Source organism: Pezoporus wallicus, unplaced genomic scaffold (assembly GCF_028554395.1).
Source record: "Pezoporus wallicus isolate ANWC-B61680 ecotype Strahan unplaced genomic scaffold, APGP_CSIRO_Pwel_v1 contig_14787, whole genome shotgun sequence".
Classification (NCBI taxonomy): Eukaryota; Metazoa; Chordata; class Aves; order Psittaciformes; family Psittacidae; genus Pezoporus; species Pezoporus wallicus.
Genome location: NW_026640813.1, coordinates 330,096 through 347,562, shown reverse-complemented (window position 1 = coordinate 347,562; position 17,467 = coordinate 330,096). Strand labels below are relative to the sequence as shown.

At 60.2% G+C, this 17,467-nt stretch overlaps 4 protein-coding genes and 1 long non-coding RNA gene across 7 annotated transcripts; 2 read left to right on the top strand and 3 right to left on the bottom strand.

Moving 5' to 3' along the window:
* Positions 1–336: 336 nt before the first annotated feature.
* POLDIP2 (DNA polymerase delta interacting protein 2) lies at positions 337–8,866 on the bottom strand. Of its 2 annotated transcripts, none has more exons than XM_057420783.1 (11): positions 8,829–8,866; positions 8,309–8,390; positions 7,672–7,769; positions 6,654–6,750; positions 6,133–6,208; positions 5,478–5,585; positions 4,143–4,279; positions 3,241–3,267; positions 2,934–3,059; positions 2,210–2,289; positions 337–807 (listed from the first exon to the last, which is right to left on the bottom strand). In XM_057420783.1, the coding sequence occupies exons 1-11, from the start codon at positions 8,849–8,851 to the stop codon at positions 693–695; spliced, it is 969 nt and encodes a 322-aa protein (XP_057276766.1). In that variant the 5' UTR covers positions 8,852–8,866; the 3' UTR covers positions 337–692. The 2 variants fall into 2 exon arrangements, with proteins under 2 accessions (XP_057276766.1, XP_057276765.1); XM_057420782.1 differs by having other exon boundaries at positions 8,661–8,851.
* A 99-nt stretch (positions 8,867–8,965) lies between these two features.
* On the top strand, positions 8,966–11,225 carry TMEM199 (transmembrane protein 199). Its single transcript, XM_057420785.1, has 6 exons — positions 8,966–9,156; positions 9,243–9,316; positions 9,409–9,498; positions 10,617–10,653; positions 10,909–11,021; positions 11,112–11,225. Exons 1-6 carry the CDS (start codon positions 8,985–8,987, stop codon positions 11,205–11,207), a joined length of 582 nt encoding a protein of 193 aa, XP_057276768.1. The 5' UTR covers positions 8,966–8,984; the 3' UTR covers positions 11,208–11,225.
* A 1,003-nt stretch (positions 11,226–12,228) lies between these two features.
* SEBOX (SEBOX homeobox) lies at positions 12,229–12,995 on the bottom strand. Its single transcript, XM_057420787.1, has 2 exons — positions 12,570–12,995; positions 12,229–12,492 (listed from the first exon to the last, which is right to left on the bottom strand). The coding sequence occupies exons 1-2, from the start codon at positions 12,828–12,830 to the stop codon at positions 12,247–12,249; spliced, it is 507 nt and encodes a 168-aa protein (XP_057276770.1). The 5' UTR covers positions 12,831–12,995; the 3' UTR covers positions 12,229–12,246.
* Positions 12,996–13,092: 97 nt separating this feature from the next.
* LOC130605343 (kinesin-like protein KIF12) lies at positions 13,093–17,384 on the top strand. 2 transcript variants are annotated; one of them, XM_057420772.1, is made up of 16 exons: positions 13,093–13,322; positions 13,672–13,737; positions 13,848–13,926; positions 14,007–14,128; positions 14,277–14,352; positions 14,455–14,589; positions 14,675–14,810; positions 14,976–15,067; positions 15,304–15,439; positions 15,520–15,638; positions 15,745–15,849; positions 15,925–16,214; positions 16,301–16,442; positions 16,670–16,806; positions 16,908–17,044; positions 17,173–17,384. In XM_057420772.1, the coding sequence occupies exons 1-16, from the start codon at positions 13,144–13,146 to the stop codon at positions 17,235–17,237; spliced, it is 2,016 nt and encodes a 671-aa protein (XP_057276755.1). In that variant the 5' UTR covers positions 13,093–13,143; the 3' UTR covers positions 17,238–17,384. The 2 variants fall into 2 exon arrangements, with proteins under 2 accessions (XP_057276755.1, XP_057276754.1); XM_057420771.1 differs by lacking the exons at positions 13,093–13,322; positions 13,672–13,737 and having other exon boundaries at positions 13,836–13,926; positions 16,349–16,442.
* On the bottom strand, positions 13,916–15,675 carry LOC130605354 (uncharacterized). The gene is made up of 3 exons (XR_008973666.1): positions 15,593–15,675; positions 14,433–14,568; positions 13,916–14,076 (listed from the first exon to the last, which is right to left on the bottom strand). It is a non-coding gene; the product is annotated as an uncharacterized LOC130605354 (long non-coding RNA).
* Positions 17,385–17,467: the final 83 nt, after the last annotated feature.

Sequence of the window (17,467 nt, the reverse complement as noted above, 5' to 3'; positions counted from 1 at the left end):
GACCTTCAGCTCTCCTGCACCATCCACACAAAGCTTACATGAGCACATGGTGCTCAGCACCTCCTGCTCCCCCCTTCTGTCTCTATTCTCCAACACAAGAGGCTTCACATGGCCTCAGCACAGCCCAGCCAAGCTGGGTGATGAGGAGTGGAGCTCCTCCACGTGCTGCCTAAACCCCAGAGAGCAGCTGAGCTCGCATTCCTGCTCCCTAAACCAGCCTCACCGCTGCCTTCCTGAAGCACTTCCCACTTTGCACACAGGAAAAGGGTGAGGGAGCAACAAGCCAGGGCAAGCTGGATGCAGGAACCAGGCCTGGCTTTATAAAGGAAGAACTGGTTGCAACTGGAAGGACCAGTTTATTAGAGAAACCTCACATTGCAGAGAATTCACAACACATTGGAAAGGGTCCAGTCCTGCCGGGGCAGCCTCTCTTCAGCAGCTCAGATCTATGTCCCCCAGCTCCAACCCCAGCAGGCACCCCAAAGGGAAGGGTTAACTGGAACACAGCTTATGTTTACAAGCAGCCTGAGCGAGCCAGGGTTAAAGTTCAAATAAAGCCTCCCCGTTAGACATCAGTTAAAACAAAAACGGGTTTCAAATGTTTAAAAGCTCCCTGGTGGTGGCTGCAGCGGAATGGGGAGGCCAAGGTCTACATCACACAGAGGCCCGTGAGGCTCGGCGCTCGCTCTGCTCTACCAGTGAAGGCCGGAGGGGGGCGTCTTCTCGTCTTTGTTGCTTTCCAGAGAGAAAGGTGGGATTCGGACATCAAAGTGGGAGCCATCAGGCCTCTCAAATCGGAAAGTACCCCTGCAAAACACGAGCAGAGATCACAGCCAGGCCAGGGACACACACACACACAGAGAAGGTAACACAGGAGCTCCTCCATCGCCTGGGCAGGGACTCAGGGGCTGCATTTGCAAGGTCCAGCAGCAAGGCCATGGGTTTGGCAGAGGGACATCTCCCTGGCAGGGTGACTCAGTGACTGGAGGGCTCCCCAGTGGTTCACATCCCATCTCCAATACACATTCCCTGAATAAGGATGTCCTGACTGGAGCCTCCAGGAGGCAATCACACCACACGTCTGCAGCAGTGTTCAACTCCCACTCCACAGGAGACAAACCCATTTGAGCTATTTCTACAAACTGTTTACCCACGAAGAAGCCTGTGAGGGGGTGAAATCCCACCACAGATGTCACTTGGAATAGCTTCTGGTTTGCTTTTCAGAACTGAATCTGTCTGTGCTTCTACAGTTTGTTTACTGCCCGTAACTACAGATGATTGTACAGCAAAACATGACATGGGCAAGAGGATGGTGGAGATAAACAGGTTCTTATGATGGAGAGGACACAACAGAACCCCAGAAACCAAACTGAGCAGCTTCTGAGCTGCAGAACCTTTATCTCTTTAGGATTCATGTAGAGGGAAATACTAAACAAGCTGGTTTTATTCCCCAGGGTTAAATGTGTAACCTGGCAAATAGGGATATCCCCTATAGGCAAAGAGCTGCTCTCGTGCTTTTCCCAACTCAAAGGCAGTTCCAAGCTTAGCCCTGAAACAGACTGACTTCAAAATGCAAGGCAGAAAGACCTGGCATACAGAAGGCAAAAGGTGACTGTGCATTTCTTGTCCACACAGAGATGACACTAAACAAGCTGACCCAGCTGAAATGGAAAACAGAGGGGAAGTGCCCTAACCCTGAGGCACAGGAAGAGAACAGCTCAGCTGAGCACTTTCCTGCCTGTGCTTACGGTAGAGGAGACTTCAACATCAGCTAAACCAAAGGTTTTATCTGGCCTAAACTGGGAATAACCCCAAGTGCCAGTTCCTTGTGGACACAGAACTGCACAGCTTCACTCAGGGACAGAATCAAAACCCAGGTCTCTTCAAAGAGAACACATCCCTGCTGCCAGGGAAGCACTAGCGTGAAGCTGAGCCCAGCAGAAGCTGACACAGAACTGCTCCATGTCTTCTTAAATCCAGCCTGGCACAGACCACAGGATGAGGATAAATTAGCCTGGACCCTCTCTTGGTGCAGAGAATCAACAGATCATCTAAGTGGGATACTGCCATAGAGAAGCTTTTACTATCAAACACATCCAGTCACTTCCACCCACCTTTCAGCCATAACTCCAGGTTCAAACCAGCTCCCAGCTCAGCACTGTGGGGTCCCTAGAGCTAAACCACCACTGCAGTAATAAGTGCTTCTTACCACATGTGACCACTGGATGCCTGCAGGGAGACGTGGCTGCTGTACTGAAATGCTGGCTGCTCCTTGGATAGAACTGGCTCCTGAGAAGACAAGAAGAGACCACTCTGCATCAGCAACAGATCCCAGTGTTTCTCCACAGACAGGGAATTTATAGAGCAAGAGAAATGGGGAGATCCACACTCAAGTACTGCTATCAACTGCACAGCAAACAAGTCACCCAGTATCACTCCAGTTTTCCCATTACTGGTCATTTAAGATCATTCTCTAATACTCAGTGTGAAGCTTTGAACACTGCCAGGGATGGAGCAGCCACAGCTTCTCTGGGCACCCTGTGCCAGCGCCTCAGCACCCTCACAGGGAAGAGCTTCTGCCTAAGAACTCATCTCAGTCTCCCCTCTGGCAGGTTAAAGCCATTCCCCCTCTTATCCTGTCCCTACATCCCTTGTCCCAAGCCCCTCTCCAGGTTTCCTGCAGCCCCTTTTAGGCACTGGAGCTGCTCTAAGGTCTCCCCTTAAGGAGCCTTCTCTTCTCCAGGCTCAACCAGCCCAGCTCTCTCAGCCTGTCACTAACACCAGACTTAAAAGCTCCTGTGATCCTTTTTCATTGCCATTTCCCCATTCCACCTATTTCTGCTGCCCACCAAGCAGCTCCCTGGCAAATGAACCCAAGTGAGAGGCCTCCAGCAAAGAGCTGCACATCCCAAAGGACACTAGACAACACTCACCCTTCCCACCACGCCGCGGCCCCTCACTGTTTCCAAGGTGCCCGACAGGCTGAATATCCTCCAGTGCCGCTCTCGCAGCTGCACCACTTCACTGTCCAGGTTCTCCAAGCGGATACAGTAGCGCCACTGGACACAAGAGACTGATATCAACAAGGGGAATCAGCTGCAGACAGTGGGTAACCCATAGCCGATGCTGGGAAACATCATCCCTCAGATGTTTCTCCCTCTGAGCTTATCACGCAGCAGTGATGCCACAGCAAATCAACTCCTTCCCGTTTAGTTGCTTGGTAAAACAAAAGGCACTTACCCAATAGACATGGGAATTCTGGGCTTCCTGTCAAGAGAAACAAAAGACTTCAGCAGCTGCCCTTCAAGCCTCAGTGCCAAAACCTCTTCAGCTGTCAGCACAGCACAAGCAGAGGGGCTCTCTCCATGCCAGGCTGACGCAGCCAACTCACATGAGCACAGGCAGCTGCTCTCCCAGCAGTTACCGCCTGGCACTGGCTCTGCTCTAGACATGGAATCATGAGGTGGGAGATACGCAGGGATCTTGTGACCATGGAGGGTTCATCTCCACGTTAATCACGCGCTGTCTACACATCTAGAAACACCCGTTTGTTTGCCTTCAGGCACCCGATTTCCTGACAGGGTCAGGACAAACAGCAGCTGGGCTCCCCAGAACATGCAAATCCACACCAGGCTCCGTGGCAGCTCTGCTCAGCTGGGCTTGGAAATCAAACTGCTGCAGCAATTCCCAGCCCTCCCACTCGGAAGTACTGGAGCTTCATCATTTGGGATGGTCCAGATGAAGTTCTTACACTATAAAGAGGACATGGTTAGCAGCTAAATCCAGAAGGCTGTAGCTAAGCCCACGTTAACAGGGATAGACACCCATCACCAGGCAGGATAACAGACACTGTCGTTACAGATGGCTTCAGTGCCACTTTACACACACACCTCTGAGGCAGTAAAGGACCAATTCAGAACCCTTCCTAAAACATCTGCTAACACTGTTCTGCAGAACAGGACCGTTTCCCATCCTGAAAATAACAAGGAAAAGCCAATTTTCCAAACCTCTATGACAAAACAGTGTTCATACCTCTGCTGGACATCAGCAGAACGAATCACAGCTGTGATTAAAAGGTCATTTCAGCAGTAAGCACGTTAAGCAGATCACAGAGGTACCACCAACACGCACCCCAGACCTACCCTCATGCCCATATAGAAGGGGATGACTGTGACTCGGATGTTCTCTGTGGTTTCCCGGTGCACATCGGAGAGCTCTAACCAGGGGTGGTTCTTCTCCTGCCATGCACACAGCGTATCCCTTGCTACAAAAGGTGGAACTGCAGGAGGGAAAGAAGAGAGCTCAGGAGGAGAAGTCACTGTGTCTGCAGTGGTCTCCCCTCAGAGCAACTCCTTCAACAGTTACAGAAACTACTTAAAGTAGGTTTCACTGTAACCCAAAGCAGACAGAATCCCAGAATCCTAAGGGTTGGAAGGGACCTCAAAAGATCATCTAATCCAACCCCCCTGCAAGAGCAGGGTAACCTAGAGTACATCACACAGGAGCTTGTCCAGGTGGGCCTTGAATATCTCCAGCGTAGGAGACTCCACAGCCCCCCTGGGCAACCTGTTCCAGTGCTCTGTCACTCTCACAGTGAAGAAATTTTTCCTGATGTTCCCATGGAACCTCCTATGCTCCAGTTTACACCCATTGCCCCTTGTCCTATCACTGGACAGCACTGAAAAAAACCTAGCTCCATCATCCTGACGCTCACCCTTTACATGTTTGTAACCATTGATGAGGTCACCCCTCAGTCTCCTCCAAGCTAAAGAGTCCCAGCTCCCTCAGCCTCTCCTCATAAGGGAGATGTTCCATTCCCTTAATCATCTTCATGGCTCTGCGCTGGACTCTTTCAAGCAATTCCCTGTCCTTCTTGAACTGTGGGGCCCAGAACTGGACACAATATTCCAGATGCGGCCTCACCAAGGCAGAGTAGAGGGGGAGGAGAACCTCTCTTGACCTACTAACCACACCTTTCTAATGCACCCTAGGATGCCATTGGCCTTCTTGGCCACAAGGGCACATTGCTGGCCCGTGGTCATCCTCCTATCCACCAGGACCCCCAGGTCCCTTTCCCCTTCACTACTGTCCAGCAGGTCAGCCCCCAACCTGTACTGCTACATGGGGTTGTTCTTCCCCAGATGCAGGACTCTACACTTGCCCTTGTTGAATTTCATCAAGTTCCTCTCCGCCCACCTCTCCAGGTCTCACTGAATGGCAACACAGCCCTCTGGTGTGTCAGCCACTCCTCCCAGTTCAGTATCACCAGTGAACTTGCTGAGGGTACACTCAGCTCCATCCAGGTCGTTGATGCTATTAAACAGCACTGGTGCCAGCACCGACCCCTGAGGGACTCCACTAGTCACAGACTCCACTAGACCATGATTTCTATACCGTATCCAAGGAGTTGTGGGTACTTGTTACGAAGCACCTCAAGCATCTGGCTCTAAAGAGCTCCCTCTGAAGGCAGGAATTACCTTTCGTTTGGTCGTACATGAGAAACCTCTCAAAGAGCTCATGCTGGATGGGCACTTGATCAGTGGAGCTGTAGGGGAGGATATCCTCATGGCTTACGTAGTCTAAACCTGAAAAAGAAACCCCAAAAGCCACTGAGCTTCCCCAGTGAAAAGCAGCTCAGAAGTCTCCCTGCAGAAGAATGGATCACACTACTGGCATTGCTACCCAGCTCTGCTAAAGCTGCTCTGGTTCATGGATCATGGGATGGGTTGGGTTGGAAGGGACCTCAAAGCTCACCCAGCTCCAACCCCTGCCACGGGCAGGGACCCCTTCCACTAGAGCAGCTTGCTCCAAGCCCCTGTGTCCAACCTGGCCTTGAACACTGCCAGGGATGGGGCAGCCACAGCTTCTCTGGGCACCCTGTGCCAGCGCCTCAGCACCCTCACAGGGAAGAGCTTCTGCCTAAGAGCTCATCTCAGTCTCCCCTCTGGCAGGTTAAAGCCATTCCCCTTGGCCTGTCCCTGCAGGCCCTTGTCCCAAGCCCCTCTCCAGGTTTCCTGCAGCCCCTTTAGGCACTGGAGCTGCTTCTTCAACGGCAGAAGGTGACTCTTGAATCTTCTGAGCTCACCTCACAACCACCCACGTCTCCAGAGGCTGACAGTGCGGTTTGCTCACCTGGGATGGCATAGAGGGCTCTGCTGTCATCGTGGTTTGCCAGGAACGTCACTGCCTCCGTCTGTGACCTCTGGGACTGAGGAAAAGGAGCTTTATGTCTTCCTGTGGGGAGGGCTGAGGGCCAGTTCCCACAGTGCAGGTCACTGTTGTGCTTTGTGAGGTGTGTAATGTCTACTGTATTTAACCAGTCCACCCACAACATCTCCCTTCCATTCCCCTGGACTAATTCTCCACACCAACAGCATTTGCAGTGCCGTAACTCACATCCAGAGTGACCTGTATGCGAGAGCAGGAATGCCAACAGGCTGGGGAAAGGAGGCTGGAAAGGGAAAACCTGATCCAGAAAACAGTCCTATGACATTCCAGATTCTTTCTCGGGGAAAACATGTCCTGAAGAACAAATCTGTCCCTATATTCTGAGCCATCCAGTCAGCCATCGTAGCCATGTGCTCTCAGTGCCTGTCCATCTGAAGCATTCCCACAGCAGGTATTTGAGTTTCAATACCAAGATTGTTACTTACTATATGTGGACAATCCCGGGCATCTATTAACACCTGATAGTAAGTATGTGTTTTGCCCTTGACCTCTTTGGAACCATGGCCTGCCACGTTCTCGCTCCTAAGGAGAAAAGCAGAGCACTGAGCTGAAGTCCCTTCCTGTCATCAGGACCAAGAGAAGCAATACATTTCACAGCCTGTGACGTTCAACTCCATCCAAACTAAACCCATGGCAGCCACCCCTAACAACAGACGAGCAGAGATGACAATCAGTGGGGGCTGTCACAGGCACAGCGCTGTTCCCAGATGACTCGGAATTCCTGCATGCTCAACCCAGTCTCCTGTTTGGGGTGAGCATTTCTATTGTGCCCTGATGCTCTCTTTGCTTACTCCTCATTCCTTGCCTCCAACACAGGCCAGGGAGGAAGAGCAGAGATCTTTTGGCATGGTGGCTGTTGGGCCAAGCCAGCATCTCTTCCTGCTGGTATTCCCTGTGATCCCAGCCTGCTGACCCTCCTCCACGTTGTTTCTGGCATCCCCATGCGTTAAGGCCCTGCATACATCCTGCTGTTGCCTTAACTCTTGGGGGAAGAGCTGCTTTGCTCCCAGTGCCTAAAAGGGCTACAGGAAACCTGGAGAGGGGCTTTAGACAAGGTCCTGTAGGGACTGGGCTGGGGAGGCAGCTGGCAAACCCAGGCACTCTACAGAGGCACCAGGCTGCAATTCTAACACAGGAGCCTGGTCCCAGCTCAAAGAGCAGCACAAGGGGAGGGGGGTCTTTATATTAACAAATGCCAGGAGCATGACTTCATTACTCCCGTTATGTCCCTCACACACACTCATCCTCCACATTTCCATCCTGTCTCCCATTGACACACAATTCATCCTCATGCACCACCCCTCCTTTAAGCACCTCTCTTCATTCGTGCAGAACAGCCCCGTACCACAGTCCTTAGAACGCCTTGTTTCCCCCAAGCAGGAATCTCACTACAAAGTGTCAATGCAAGGGTCCAACAACAAATAAACCGGGACAATTCCTTACTTTTCTGTGACAGGAGAAGCTACATCCCGGTCGTAGAGCCTGGCTTGCCAGGGGAACAGGACTATTCCTCGATAACCAAACACGCTGTGAAGGAAGAGCTGAAAGGAAGCAATAATCGCAGCTGAACACACAGCAAGCTGTAATCAAGTCGGATACGACACAGAACAGGAAGCCAAAAGCCCTTTTATGGTGAGGTTTAAACAGACCTGTTAACTGAGGTGAAACTGGGAATGTTTATAAAGGGCATGGACACACGGGATGGGAATACAGGGCTCCGCAGTGCGGATGCAGCAGCAGTCTGGGATGAGAGAAGTTAATGTCACTGTTATCCCATGAAAGCAAGTAAGTAAGGCAGCGATAAGGTGGCAGAGCAGCAGGAGAGCAGGAAGGAGACCAGTGCTCAGCGCACGGGAGCGGCTGTGAGCAGTGAGCAGAGCCGGGTCTGTCTCAGCTGCCGATTCCCAAGCCCAGGAGAAGCCCCTTCATTGAGCCCCGCGGCACAAACGCCACCCGTGTCACGCTGCAGATCCCTGTGAGCGTGCTGCTGGCACAGACTGCAGACACAGCAGAGGCGGGGAGCATGAACTGGGACTCCCCATGGCAACGCACCCGGTCCCTGCGGACGGCAGCCCCTTACCTGCCCGGTCTCGTATTTGCCGTGCTGCTTCGGGGCCTCGAACACCCCCACGGTCTCCAGCACTTTGCCCTCTGCACGGTTCCTGGGGGGCACAGGGGGGGTTTGAACCGGACCTAGGCTGGGGAGGTGGGGGGGGGGCACACACAGAGCACCGGAGCCCCAGGCGCTGCTCCCGCCCCATTACACACAAGACCGCCCGGCTCCCCCCCTGCAAACGACACCGGACACCTCAACCCTGCCCCCCGGCAGCCCCCAAACACCCGAACAGCTCCCCCCCCCCCCCCGGCCCCGCTCCTGCCCCATCCCCGCGGCTCCCCGGGCCTCCCTCACCGGACACCCCCACAGGCCTCACCGCGACGAGAGGTGCCTGCGCGGCGGCAGCAGCTGCAGCGGGAGGGCCGCGGCTCCGCCCGCGCTCAGGGCCCGCAGCCCGCGGGCAGGGGCCGGGGTCGGTACCGGGGTCGGTTCCCAGAGCGGAGCCCCGCGAGCCCGGGCCCGGCTCAGCGCCGCCGCCACGTACCGCCGCGCCGCGCAGCCCGACATCCCGCCGCCGGCCCACAGTGCACCGCGGCACCACCACCGCCGCCTCCGCTTCCCGGCAGCCCCCGCGGGTGCTGCTCTAGCTCCGCGCTCTATGGTCGCGGCCCCGCGTTGCCTGGGTGACGGCGGGGACAAGATGGCGTCGGCCGTGCGGGCCGGGCCGCGGCTGAGGCGGGCGGCGGAGGGCCGGGAGCTGGCGGCGCTGCCCCGGGGGCTGCAGGACGAGCTCCGGGCCGCGCTGGCCTCCGAGGGCTCGCTGGTGCCCTTCAGCCTGCTGCGGAGCCTGCACGCCGCGCTGCGGGACGCAGGTAGGCCGCGCCGCACTCACTCACACTCACACGCCCCCCCGGTGACATAGGCCTCGCCGCCGGTAACGGGCCTGTCCGCACCGCAGGGTCCCCGCTGCGCCTACACGAGCTGCTGGAGGGCAGCGAGATCCACCTGCCCGAGGTGCCGGTGCCGCCGCGGGTACGTGGGGGCCGGTGGTATGGGGGGTGTTGGGGTGTTGGCAGCCGTGGTGGTGCCGGTGCTCGCGGAGCTCTGCGCTTCCCTGCCCGCAGAACCCGGAGCTGGTGGCGCGGCTGGAGCGGATCAAGGCCAGGCTGGCTAACGAGGAGTACCGGCGGATGACCCGCGATGTCACCGGCAGGGTGAGCGGCGGCGGCGGCGGCAGCGGGGTTGGAGCTGGGGGGTACAGGGACCCGGCGGTGCGGGGATAACAGCGCGGGATGGGGCCATGGATGGGGCTTTGGGAACGGCTCTTTGTGATGGAGAGCTCGGGTTTGGGGCTGGGAGACGAGGAACCTGCGGTAAATGTGCCATGGGGAGCACTGGTGCTGCCTTTGTCTGAATGGCTCCGTGTTCGTTGTAGTCTAAAATGAGATCTTTTGTGTTAAGGTAAAAGTTGAATGACCAGGGTAATGTGCTCTGCTGTTGTGTTAACCCTTATGGGAAGAGCTGCTTTGCTCCCAGCGCCTAAAGGGGCTGCAGGAAACCTGGAGAGGGGCTTTGGCCAAGGGCCTGTAGGGACAGGCCAAGGGGAATGGCTTTAACCTGCCAGAGGGGAGACTGAGATGAGCTCTTAGGCAGAAGCTCTTCCCTGTGAGGGTGCTGAGGCGCTGGCACAGGGTGCCCAGAGAAGCTGTGGCTGCCCCATCCCTGGCAGTGTTCAAGGCCAGGTTGGACACAGGGGCTTGGAGCAAGCTGCTCTAGTGGAAGGGGTCCCTGCCCGTGGCAGGGGTTGGAGCTGGAGGAGCTTTAAGGTCCCTTCCAAGCCAAACCATTCCATGATCCCTGAACCAGAGCAGCTTTAGCAGAGCCGGGTAGCAATGCCAGCAGCGTTCCTCTCAAATAGCAGGGAAGCAGAGGAGCGTATCCTGTGTGCTCATCCCACTCTTCCCTGCTTCCCTGCCAGGATCTGGTGCTCAGAGCCCTGTCACCGTGTCCAGGTCAGCACAGAGTGTGTGGAGCTTTGCAACACTCAGCTCTTCCCGGAGGCATGGACACGGTGACAAGGCCAGACCCTTCAGTGTCCCTGTTAAAGCCAAACGTGCAGCAGGGAGCCCACAGGCAGGAAAAAGCACTCGGATCAGAAATGTTCCCTTCTCAATGCTCTTGAGCCAGATCCCACAGAACTCCCAAGGAACCCGAGTGCCGCAGCTCCGCCCGGCTCTCAGGACATGGAGTGTTCCAGACAGGGCGTCGGGGCAGCTTTATTCCATGGTTACCATTAAAACACAACTGACCACGGGTCGGTTTTGTCCTTTAGGAGACAAACGGGTCCTTGGCTGAATTCGGGAGGCAAGGTGAGTGCTGCTGATGGGGGCTCCTGCGGGTCAGGCCCCGCTGCTGGGACCACGCAGCCCTGCCCTCTCCGCTGTCACCCTGGCAGGTTTCTTACTGCAGGCAGGTGTTCCTCGAGCGAAGGAGCAGCCTCTTGGCTGTCCCTGTGACTGCCTCTGGATGCACAGAGCCTGTGAATCCCCCCGTCTTCCCGCGGGAGTCCCCATTAGCAGGGTCTCAGCTCCCCCCAACCCATTCCCACCGTCTCTTCCCCGCAGTCCGCTCCGTTAGAGCCGTTGTCATCACCATCTTCAACTTCCTGGTGACGGTGGCGGCCGCCTTCGCCTGCACGTACCTGGGCAGCCAGTACGTGTTCGCAGAGACGGCGGCGGTGAGTGAGCCCCGGCGCGCGCCCCGTGCCGGCCCTGCACGCACACACGCGTGCACACGGCATCGCTTTGTTCTCTGTCCGTGTCCCCAGCGGGTCCTGTCCGCGGTCATCGTGGCCTCCGTGGTTGGCCTGGCCGAGCTGTACGTGATGGTGCGGACCCTGGAAGGGGACCTTGGGAAACTCTGACCGCTGCGAGCTCCAGACCTCCCCCACCCCGGAGTCATGGATTCGGGGCAGGTTTGTCTTCCCCTGCCTGTCGGTACCTGCTGCATCCCTCCGTCCTGGATCCTGGAGCAGCGATCCTGCAGCGGTGGCACAGAGGAGGGGACGTGGGTGGACTGTCGTAACCCAGCACAAAGAGGGGCTCAGCTCCCACTGTTCCCCTGCTCCTGCTGGCTCCTTTTATCATGGAAATAAATGGCAGTGTGTTTGCAACCTGCTTCCTGCCTCACTGGAGATGCTGTTGCTGCAGGAGTCTAGGAGCCATGGATCTTCCCTCTCCCGCCACATCCCGCATCCCACTCCAGCTCTTGCTGCAACCTCCCCTCTCCCACTCTCAGGAGAGCATCTCTCCACCCAACCCAGCTCATATTTGGGGATGAGCCCTTATCCCATCCACTTGAGCGGTTCAGGAGGATCATGGTGTCCATCACAGCCACGACGGGCTTGGGGACAGCTCCATGTCCCCTCACACTGGGGCTGCCACATCTCCCAGCCCTCCAGGAGCAGGATGAGGGATGCATGGACTGCCAAAGGATCCCAGCTTCTGTGGGTGGCACCTCCGCACCGAGCCCAAGGGGGTTCTCAGTGGCCATGGGGCAGGGAAAGGAGCCAGCTCAGTGCACCCACAGTGGGAGGGGACCCCTTGAGGACGTGGCCACCATGCGGGCGCCCTGCCAGGGCCAGACACGGTGATTAATGCTCTGATGGCAGCTAAGCCCCGCTGCAAACACGCTTTAATATCCGATACGGGGGATCTGCCGGCACCTGGGAACGTGCCCGCGGATTAGGGGCGGCCGCGCAGCAATCAGCCCTGGAAGCAGCCCCAGATTAAGGTATTGTCATCCAAAAGATTAGTCGGCATTAGGGGGCTCATGGGGCCTGGCCCCGCCGCGGGGCTCCGGCAGTTGGGATATAGGATGACATCCTCGGGACCGGCAGGTCACCCCTTGTCACCCCAATGAAACCATGGTGCGGGGCCGGGGGGGGGGGGTCCCCATCGTGGCTATGGCTCGCCCAGGTTGGTGATGGCCGCGCTGTAGATGAGGTCAGAGATGGAGCCCAGCGAGGTGGGGAGGCCCGGAGCGGGGCTGCGGGCTCCCGGTGGAGGCGCGCTGGGAGCCGGGCCCGGGGCGGTGCCGTCGGGGGGTGCTGTGGAAGGACCCCGCTCGGCGGGCGCTGCTGGAGGCTGCGGCGGTGGCTCCGGTTTGGCGCTGCGGATCCTGCGGGCGCGGCGGTTCTGGAACCAGACCTGGGATGGGGACACGGGACCGTGAGACACCGACGGGGCGGCCGCGGGGCCAAAGGGGGGGTCCCGTCTGCGCTCACCTGGATCTTGGCCTCGGGCAGCTGCGTGAGCTCGGCCAGGCGCTCCCGGGTGGCGATGTCCGGGTAGGGCACGGCGGCGAAGGCCCGCTCCAGCTCCGAGAGCTGCCCCCGGCTGAACGTGGTCCGCCGCCGCTTGCGCGGGCCCCCCGGGCAGGGGCAGGGGCACGGCCCCGGGGCTCGGCTGCCGCCCGGTCCTCCCGCCCCGCCGGGGAAGCGGAGCAGCGGCTGCGGGGCTCGGGAGGTGCCCGGGGCCGCGCTCATCCTGCCCGGCTCCCCCGGGCCCGCGCAGCCGACCCGGCTTTTATCCCCCCCTCGACGGGCTGGGACCGCCCCGAGCGGGCGGCGCTGCCCCCCCTTATCCGCCCTCGGGGACCGGTGACCCCGCCGCTGCCCGCGCTGCTGTGTTCCCCCCGGCGGGGCACGGTGGGGTCCGTGAGCATCCCAGGGCTCGGGGGCAGCCGGGACCGGTGGGTCGGGGCCCCCCGGGTGTTGCTGGTGCCCGGGGCCGAGGTGCCGCCCCCCCGCCTCGGCCCCCGCCGCGGGGGCCGCTCTCCCGCGGGGCTGGCACCGGTCAATGTTTAACCGGAGCGGTGGTGCCGGTTGTGCGGGGCAGCCCGCGCTGGCCGGCGGCGGCTGCGGCCGGGAGTGGCCGGAGACCCCGAGCGAGGGGCGAATGGAGGCGGCGGGGGAGCAGAGCTGGGAGCCCCGGCCGGGAACACGGCCCAAAACGCTCCCCCGGGGCCAGGAGAGACCGTAAGTCGGGGTGGGGGGGGACGGGACACGGAGGGAACCGAAGGGATCGAGGCCTCTGGGTCCTGGAGCAGGCAGGGCCTGGGCAGTGCTGATGCAGCCGCTTGGGCAGGCAGCGAGGGACTCGCCCCCCATAAAGGCTGCGGAGGGCCAGGGTGGTCCCTCTGCAGGGACACGGGGGGATGTTTCACTGCATCCCCTGCCAGGCCCTAGGGCACAGTGGGGACGGGAGGACAGGGGGAGCACAGCACGACCCTGGCTCCCCACCTACCCTGTCCCCCGGGATGCCCATGGGCATTCCCCCCCCCTGCCTGGGGGGCACCCACCGTCCCTCTGCCCTCTGTTCCCAAAGGAGCCTTGGAGAGGAGCGGGGGAACCCCGCGGTGGGCAAAGAGACGCGTCTGAGAGTGGTGCTGAGGTAAGGGGGGGACACAAAGGGCTTGGGGACACATCGGGGACCCTCCTGCCCAGGGCACGGGCACAGCGGGGGTCCCCACGGACCCATCCACCCCACACACACACCATCAGGGTCCGGCCACTGACCTGCTCGGAGACGCGGCGAGGGGACCGGCGGGTTGTGCACAGCCTCGGCGACGGCACCGTCCATGTAAGTGCCACCTCCCTGCGGGGGACCGGCCGTGGGAGGGCTGCGGCCCCCCCTGAGCCCCCCGCTGTCCCCGTGCCCAGGTGAGTGCAGCCCGGCAAGACGCCACCTTCGGGTTCAGCGCCGTGTTTGACGCCGGCGACTCGCAGGAGGCTGTGTTCGAAGGCAGTGGGATGAGGCAGTTGGTGGAGCTGGCGATGGATGGGTGAGTCCCGAAGGGCCCCGCGCGGACCCCGACCCTCTCAGCCCATCCCATCCCACCCGGGCGGCTCTGCAGTGCCAGGGCCGTGCCGGGAGGTGGCATCCCTGTGCCACCGCCTGGGGCCATGCCTGAGGCTCGGCATCTCCGGCAGCTTCTCCTGCACGGTCTTTGCCTTCGGGCAGACGGGCTCCGGGAAGACCTACACCCTGATGGGCCCCCTCGGCCAGGTACGGCACTGCCCCCCCAGCCTGACTGGGTCATGGTGGTGGGATGGGCTCTTCTCAGCCGGTCGTGGGTGACCACTCACCTCCATTCTGGCATCTCCACAGGGTGAGACCCACGCAGCATCCCCGGCCCTGCTGGGGCTGATGCAGAGGTCCTTCGCCTGCCTCCTGGAGCAGAGCCGGAGCCGTGGCTCTGACCTGGCTCTCAGTGCCTCCTACCTGGAGATATACAATGAACAGGTAGGTGCCTGCCCGGCCACCCAGACCAGCACCACTGCCACCCCGTGTCCCCAGTGCCTCCCCTCTGCTGTACCCCCCTCCCCAGATCCGGGACCTGCTGAGCCCAGGGCCTCCATGCACCCTGCCCCTGCGGTGGAGCAAAACCCGTGGTTTCTATGTGGAGAATCAGCTCAGTGTGGACTTCGAGAGCCTGGAGGCCATTGCCAGCCTGCTCCTGCAAGGTGCTGAGCAACGGGCGCTGGGCTCAATGAGGGGGGTCATACTGGGTATGGGGAGGCTCAGCCCCTGCAGACCATCTCCAGGGGTGGTGGGGCTCAGGTGGCAGCCAAGAGGCAGGGTCCTGTTGCGCAGGGGCTGGGCAGCAGCTCTCAATCACCCCTCGGTAGGATCCCAGAGGAGAAGGACCTCAGCACATGCCCTCAACAGGCACTCGAGCCGCAGCCACGCTCTTCTGACCATCCACATCCGCAGCCGGAACGTGAGCTCGTGTCCTCTCCAGGGGGAGGGCATGGGGGGCACGGGGCTCTTTGGGGGGGTACAAACAGCCCCGAGGTGGGGGGGAGGGAGGGGGGCATACCCTTCTCCCCAAGGATTGTTGGTGTTGGTGGGATGAGCAGCAGGGAGCCAGATCCCAGAGCCAAGGCTTGGGACACTGCTATGGGAATAGGGTGAGGGTGGCCAAAGCATCACCCCCACCCACCATGGGTGCGCCAGGCCAGCACCCTCCCCAGCAGGCAGGGCACCCTGTGCTTCGTGGACCTGGCCGGCAGCGAGCGGGTGAAGGAGACGGGCTCCAGCGGGGAGCTCTGTGTGGAGGCCAACAACATCAACCGCAGCCTCCTGGCACTGGGTAAGAGCTGGGGGACCCCCCCACGAGCTGCTGGTCCCCATCAGAGCCCTGTTGCAGCCCCTGGGGCTCATCCCCCACAGGACACTGCATCTCTATGTTGGCCAAACCCCGCGGGAAGCGGACGCACGTTCCCTACCGGGACAGCAAACTCACCCGGCTGCTGGCTCGATCCCTGGGCGGCTCCGGGGTCACCCTGATGGTAGGTGGCTGGGCAGGGGTCTCACCCCATGGCGGAGAAGGCTGGAGGGGAATGGGTGTCCCCCTGGCAGGCAGGAAAGCTGCAGCTCTTCCTCATCCACCGGCAGGTCGCCTGCATCTCCCCATCCTCACGCTGCCTCTCAGAGACACTGAGCACGCTGCACTACGCCAGCCGGGCACGCAGGGTCACCACCAGGCCCCTGGCCAACAGGGTATAGCAGGGGCTGTGGGCAGGGTGCTCTGTGCCACTGCTGGGATCCCTCTGAACCACCTCCTTGTGCTCCCAGGTATCCCGGGAGAAGGTGCTGCAAAGCTTGGAGGAAGAAATCCATGCCCTGCAGCTGGAAAACCTCTCCCTGCGCCAGCAGCTGGGCCTGCCCAGGGTGCCCATGAGGAGCACGGAGGTCCTGGGAACCCCAACGAGGATGGGGGCTTGGCCAGGCTTGGGAGGCAGGTTTGCCCCCACAGGGCTGCATCAGTCCCCTCTGGAAGGGCAGCTCCCATCGGAGGGAGCCCCAGCCTGGCCCAGCCTCTACGGCCTCCTGAGGGACTTCGTGGTGGAGAATGAGCAGCAAAGGTATTGGGGGGACACACGGGACCCATGAGCAGGACTGAGGCTTGGGGGCTGCCCATGCCCTGCCCTGCTCCCTCACTGCTCCCCAGGCAGCCCCGGCTGTCCGCAGACCCCAGTGGTGATGTCCCATCCTGCAGAGCCACCCGCAGCTCCTGTGACACCCAGCCCCTGCTGCGGAGCGCCTGCACCCCTCATGTCCCTCCTGGCCACCCCATGAGGCCCCGGCTGCCGGTGAGCATGGGGGGACCCTGGGCTCCATGGGCATCCTCACGTGGGTGCCCAAATCACCCACCCTCTGCTAAACCCTCTTGCAGAAGCTGCCTCCTGCCTCCAGCCACCCCAGCTGCCCCCAGTGCTGCCCTGGGCTGGCTGATACCCTCATGTCCCAGGTACAGCCCCGGGGGTCGATTTGGAAAGGGGTGGCACAGCACAGCCTGACCACTCTGCTCACCCTCCAGGCACTGCCAGGGCTCCCCACACTGCAGCCAGTGGCCCCCGAAGGAGGCACCAGTGCTCTGCCACCAGGCCAGGAGGACGCGGCTCTGCCCAGCTCCCATCAGGCTCCCGGGAACCCCCAGCCACCCCAGGGGAAGCGGTGAGAGCCGGGGCCTGTGGGCATCGTGCAGCTCAGAAGCTCCTGGGGTTCCAGGGGATGGTGGGGCACGATTTGGGTTTGCTCATGTGTCCTCGCAGCAGGAGCCGGGGCAGGAGCAGGAGCTTTTCCTACCGGCACCCGCTGCCCCGGGAGCTGCCAGGCCCCGAGCGCTGTCCCAGCCCCGAGGGAAGGGTCATCCCTTCGGCACCGCCGTGGCCGGGATTGCCGGAGCCCAGAGGTGAGCAGGGCAGTTGGGGGGAGGCCAGGTCCCCTGGGGATGAGCACCCATCCCACCCAGCCACTCATGTGTGGAGCTGTGGAGCTGGAAATGCTGCAGACCTGACCCTGCTGTCTCCTGTCTGGCAGCCGCTGGCACCATCCCTCTCCTCCAGTTGGAAGAGGCACTGGACTGGCTGGTGGAGCAGATCTGAGCAGCACAGACACGGACAGGGCTGGCAGCAGGGATCTGGCACAGCCAACAGGCAGTTATTAGACACGGGAGGACAACCACAGCCTTCAGGGACAAGGACCGCACAGACCACTGGATGGAGGAATGGATGGAGGGATGGATGGATGGAGGGGTGGATTGATGGAGGGATGGATGGAGGGATGAAGGGATGGAGGGATGGATGGATGGAGGGAGGGATGAAGGGAGGGAGGA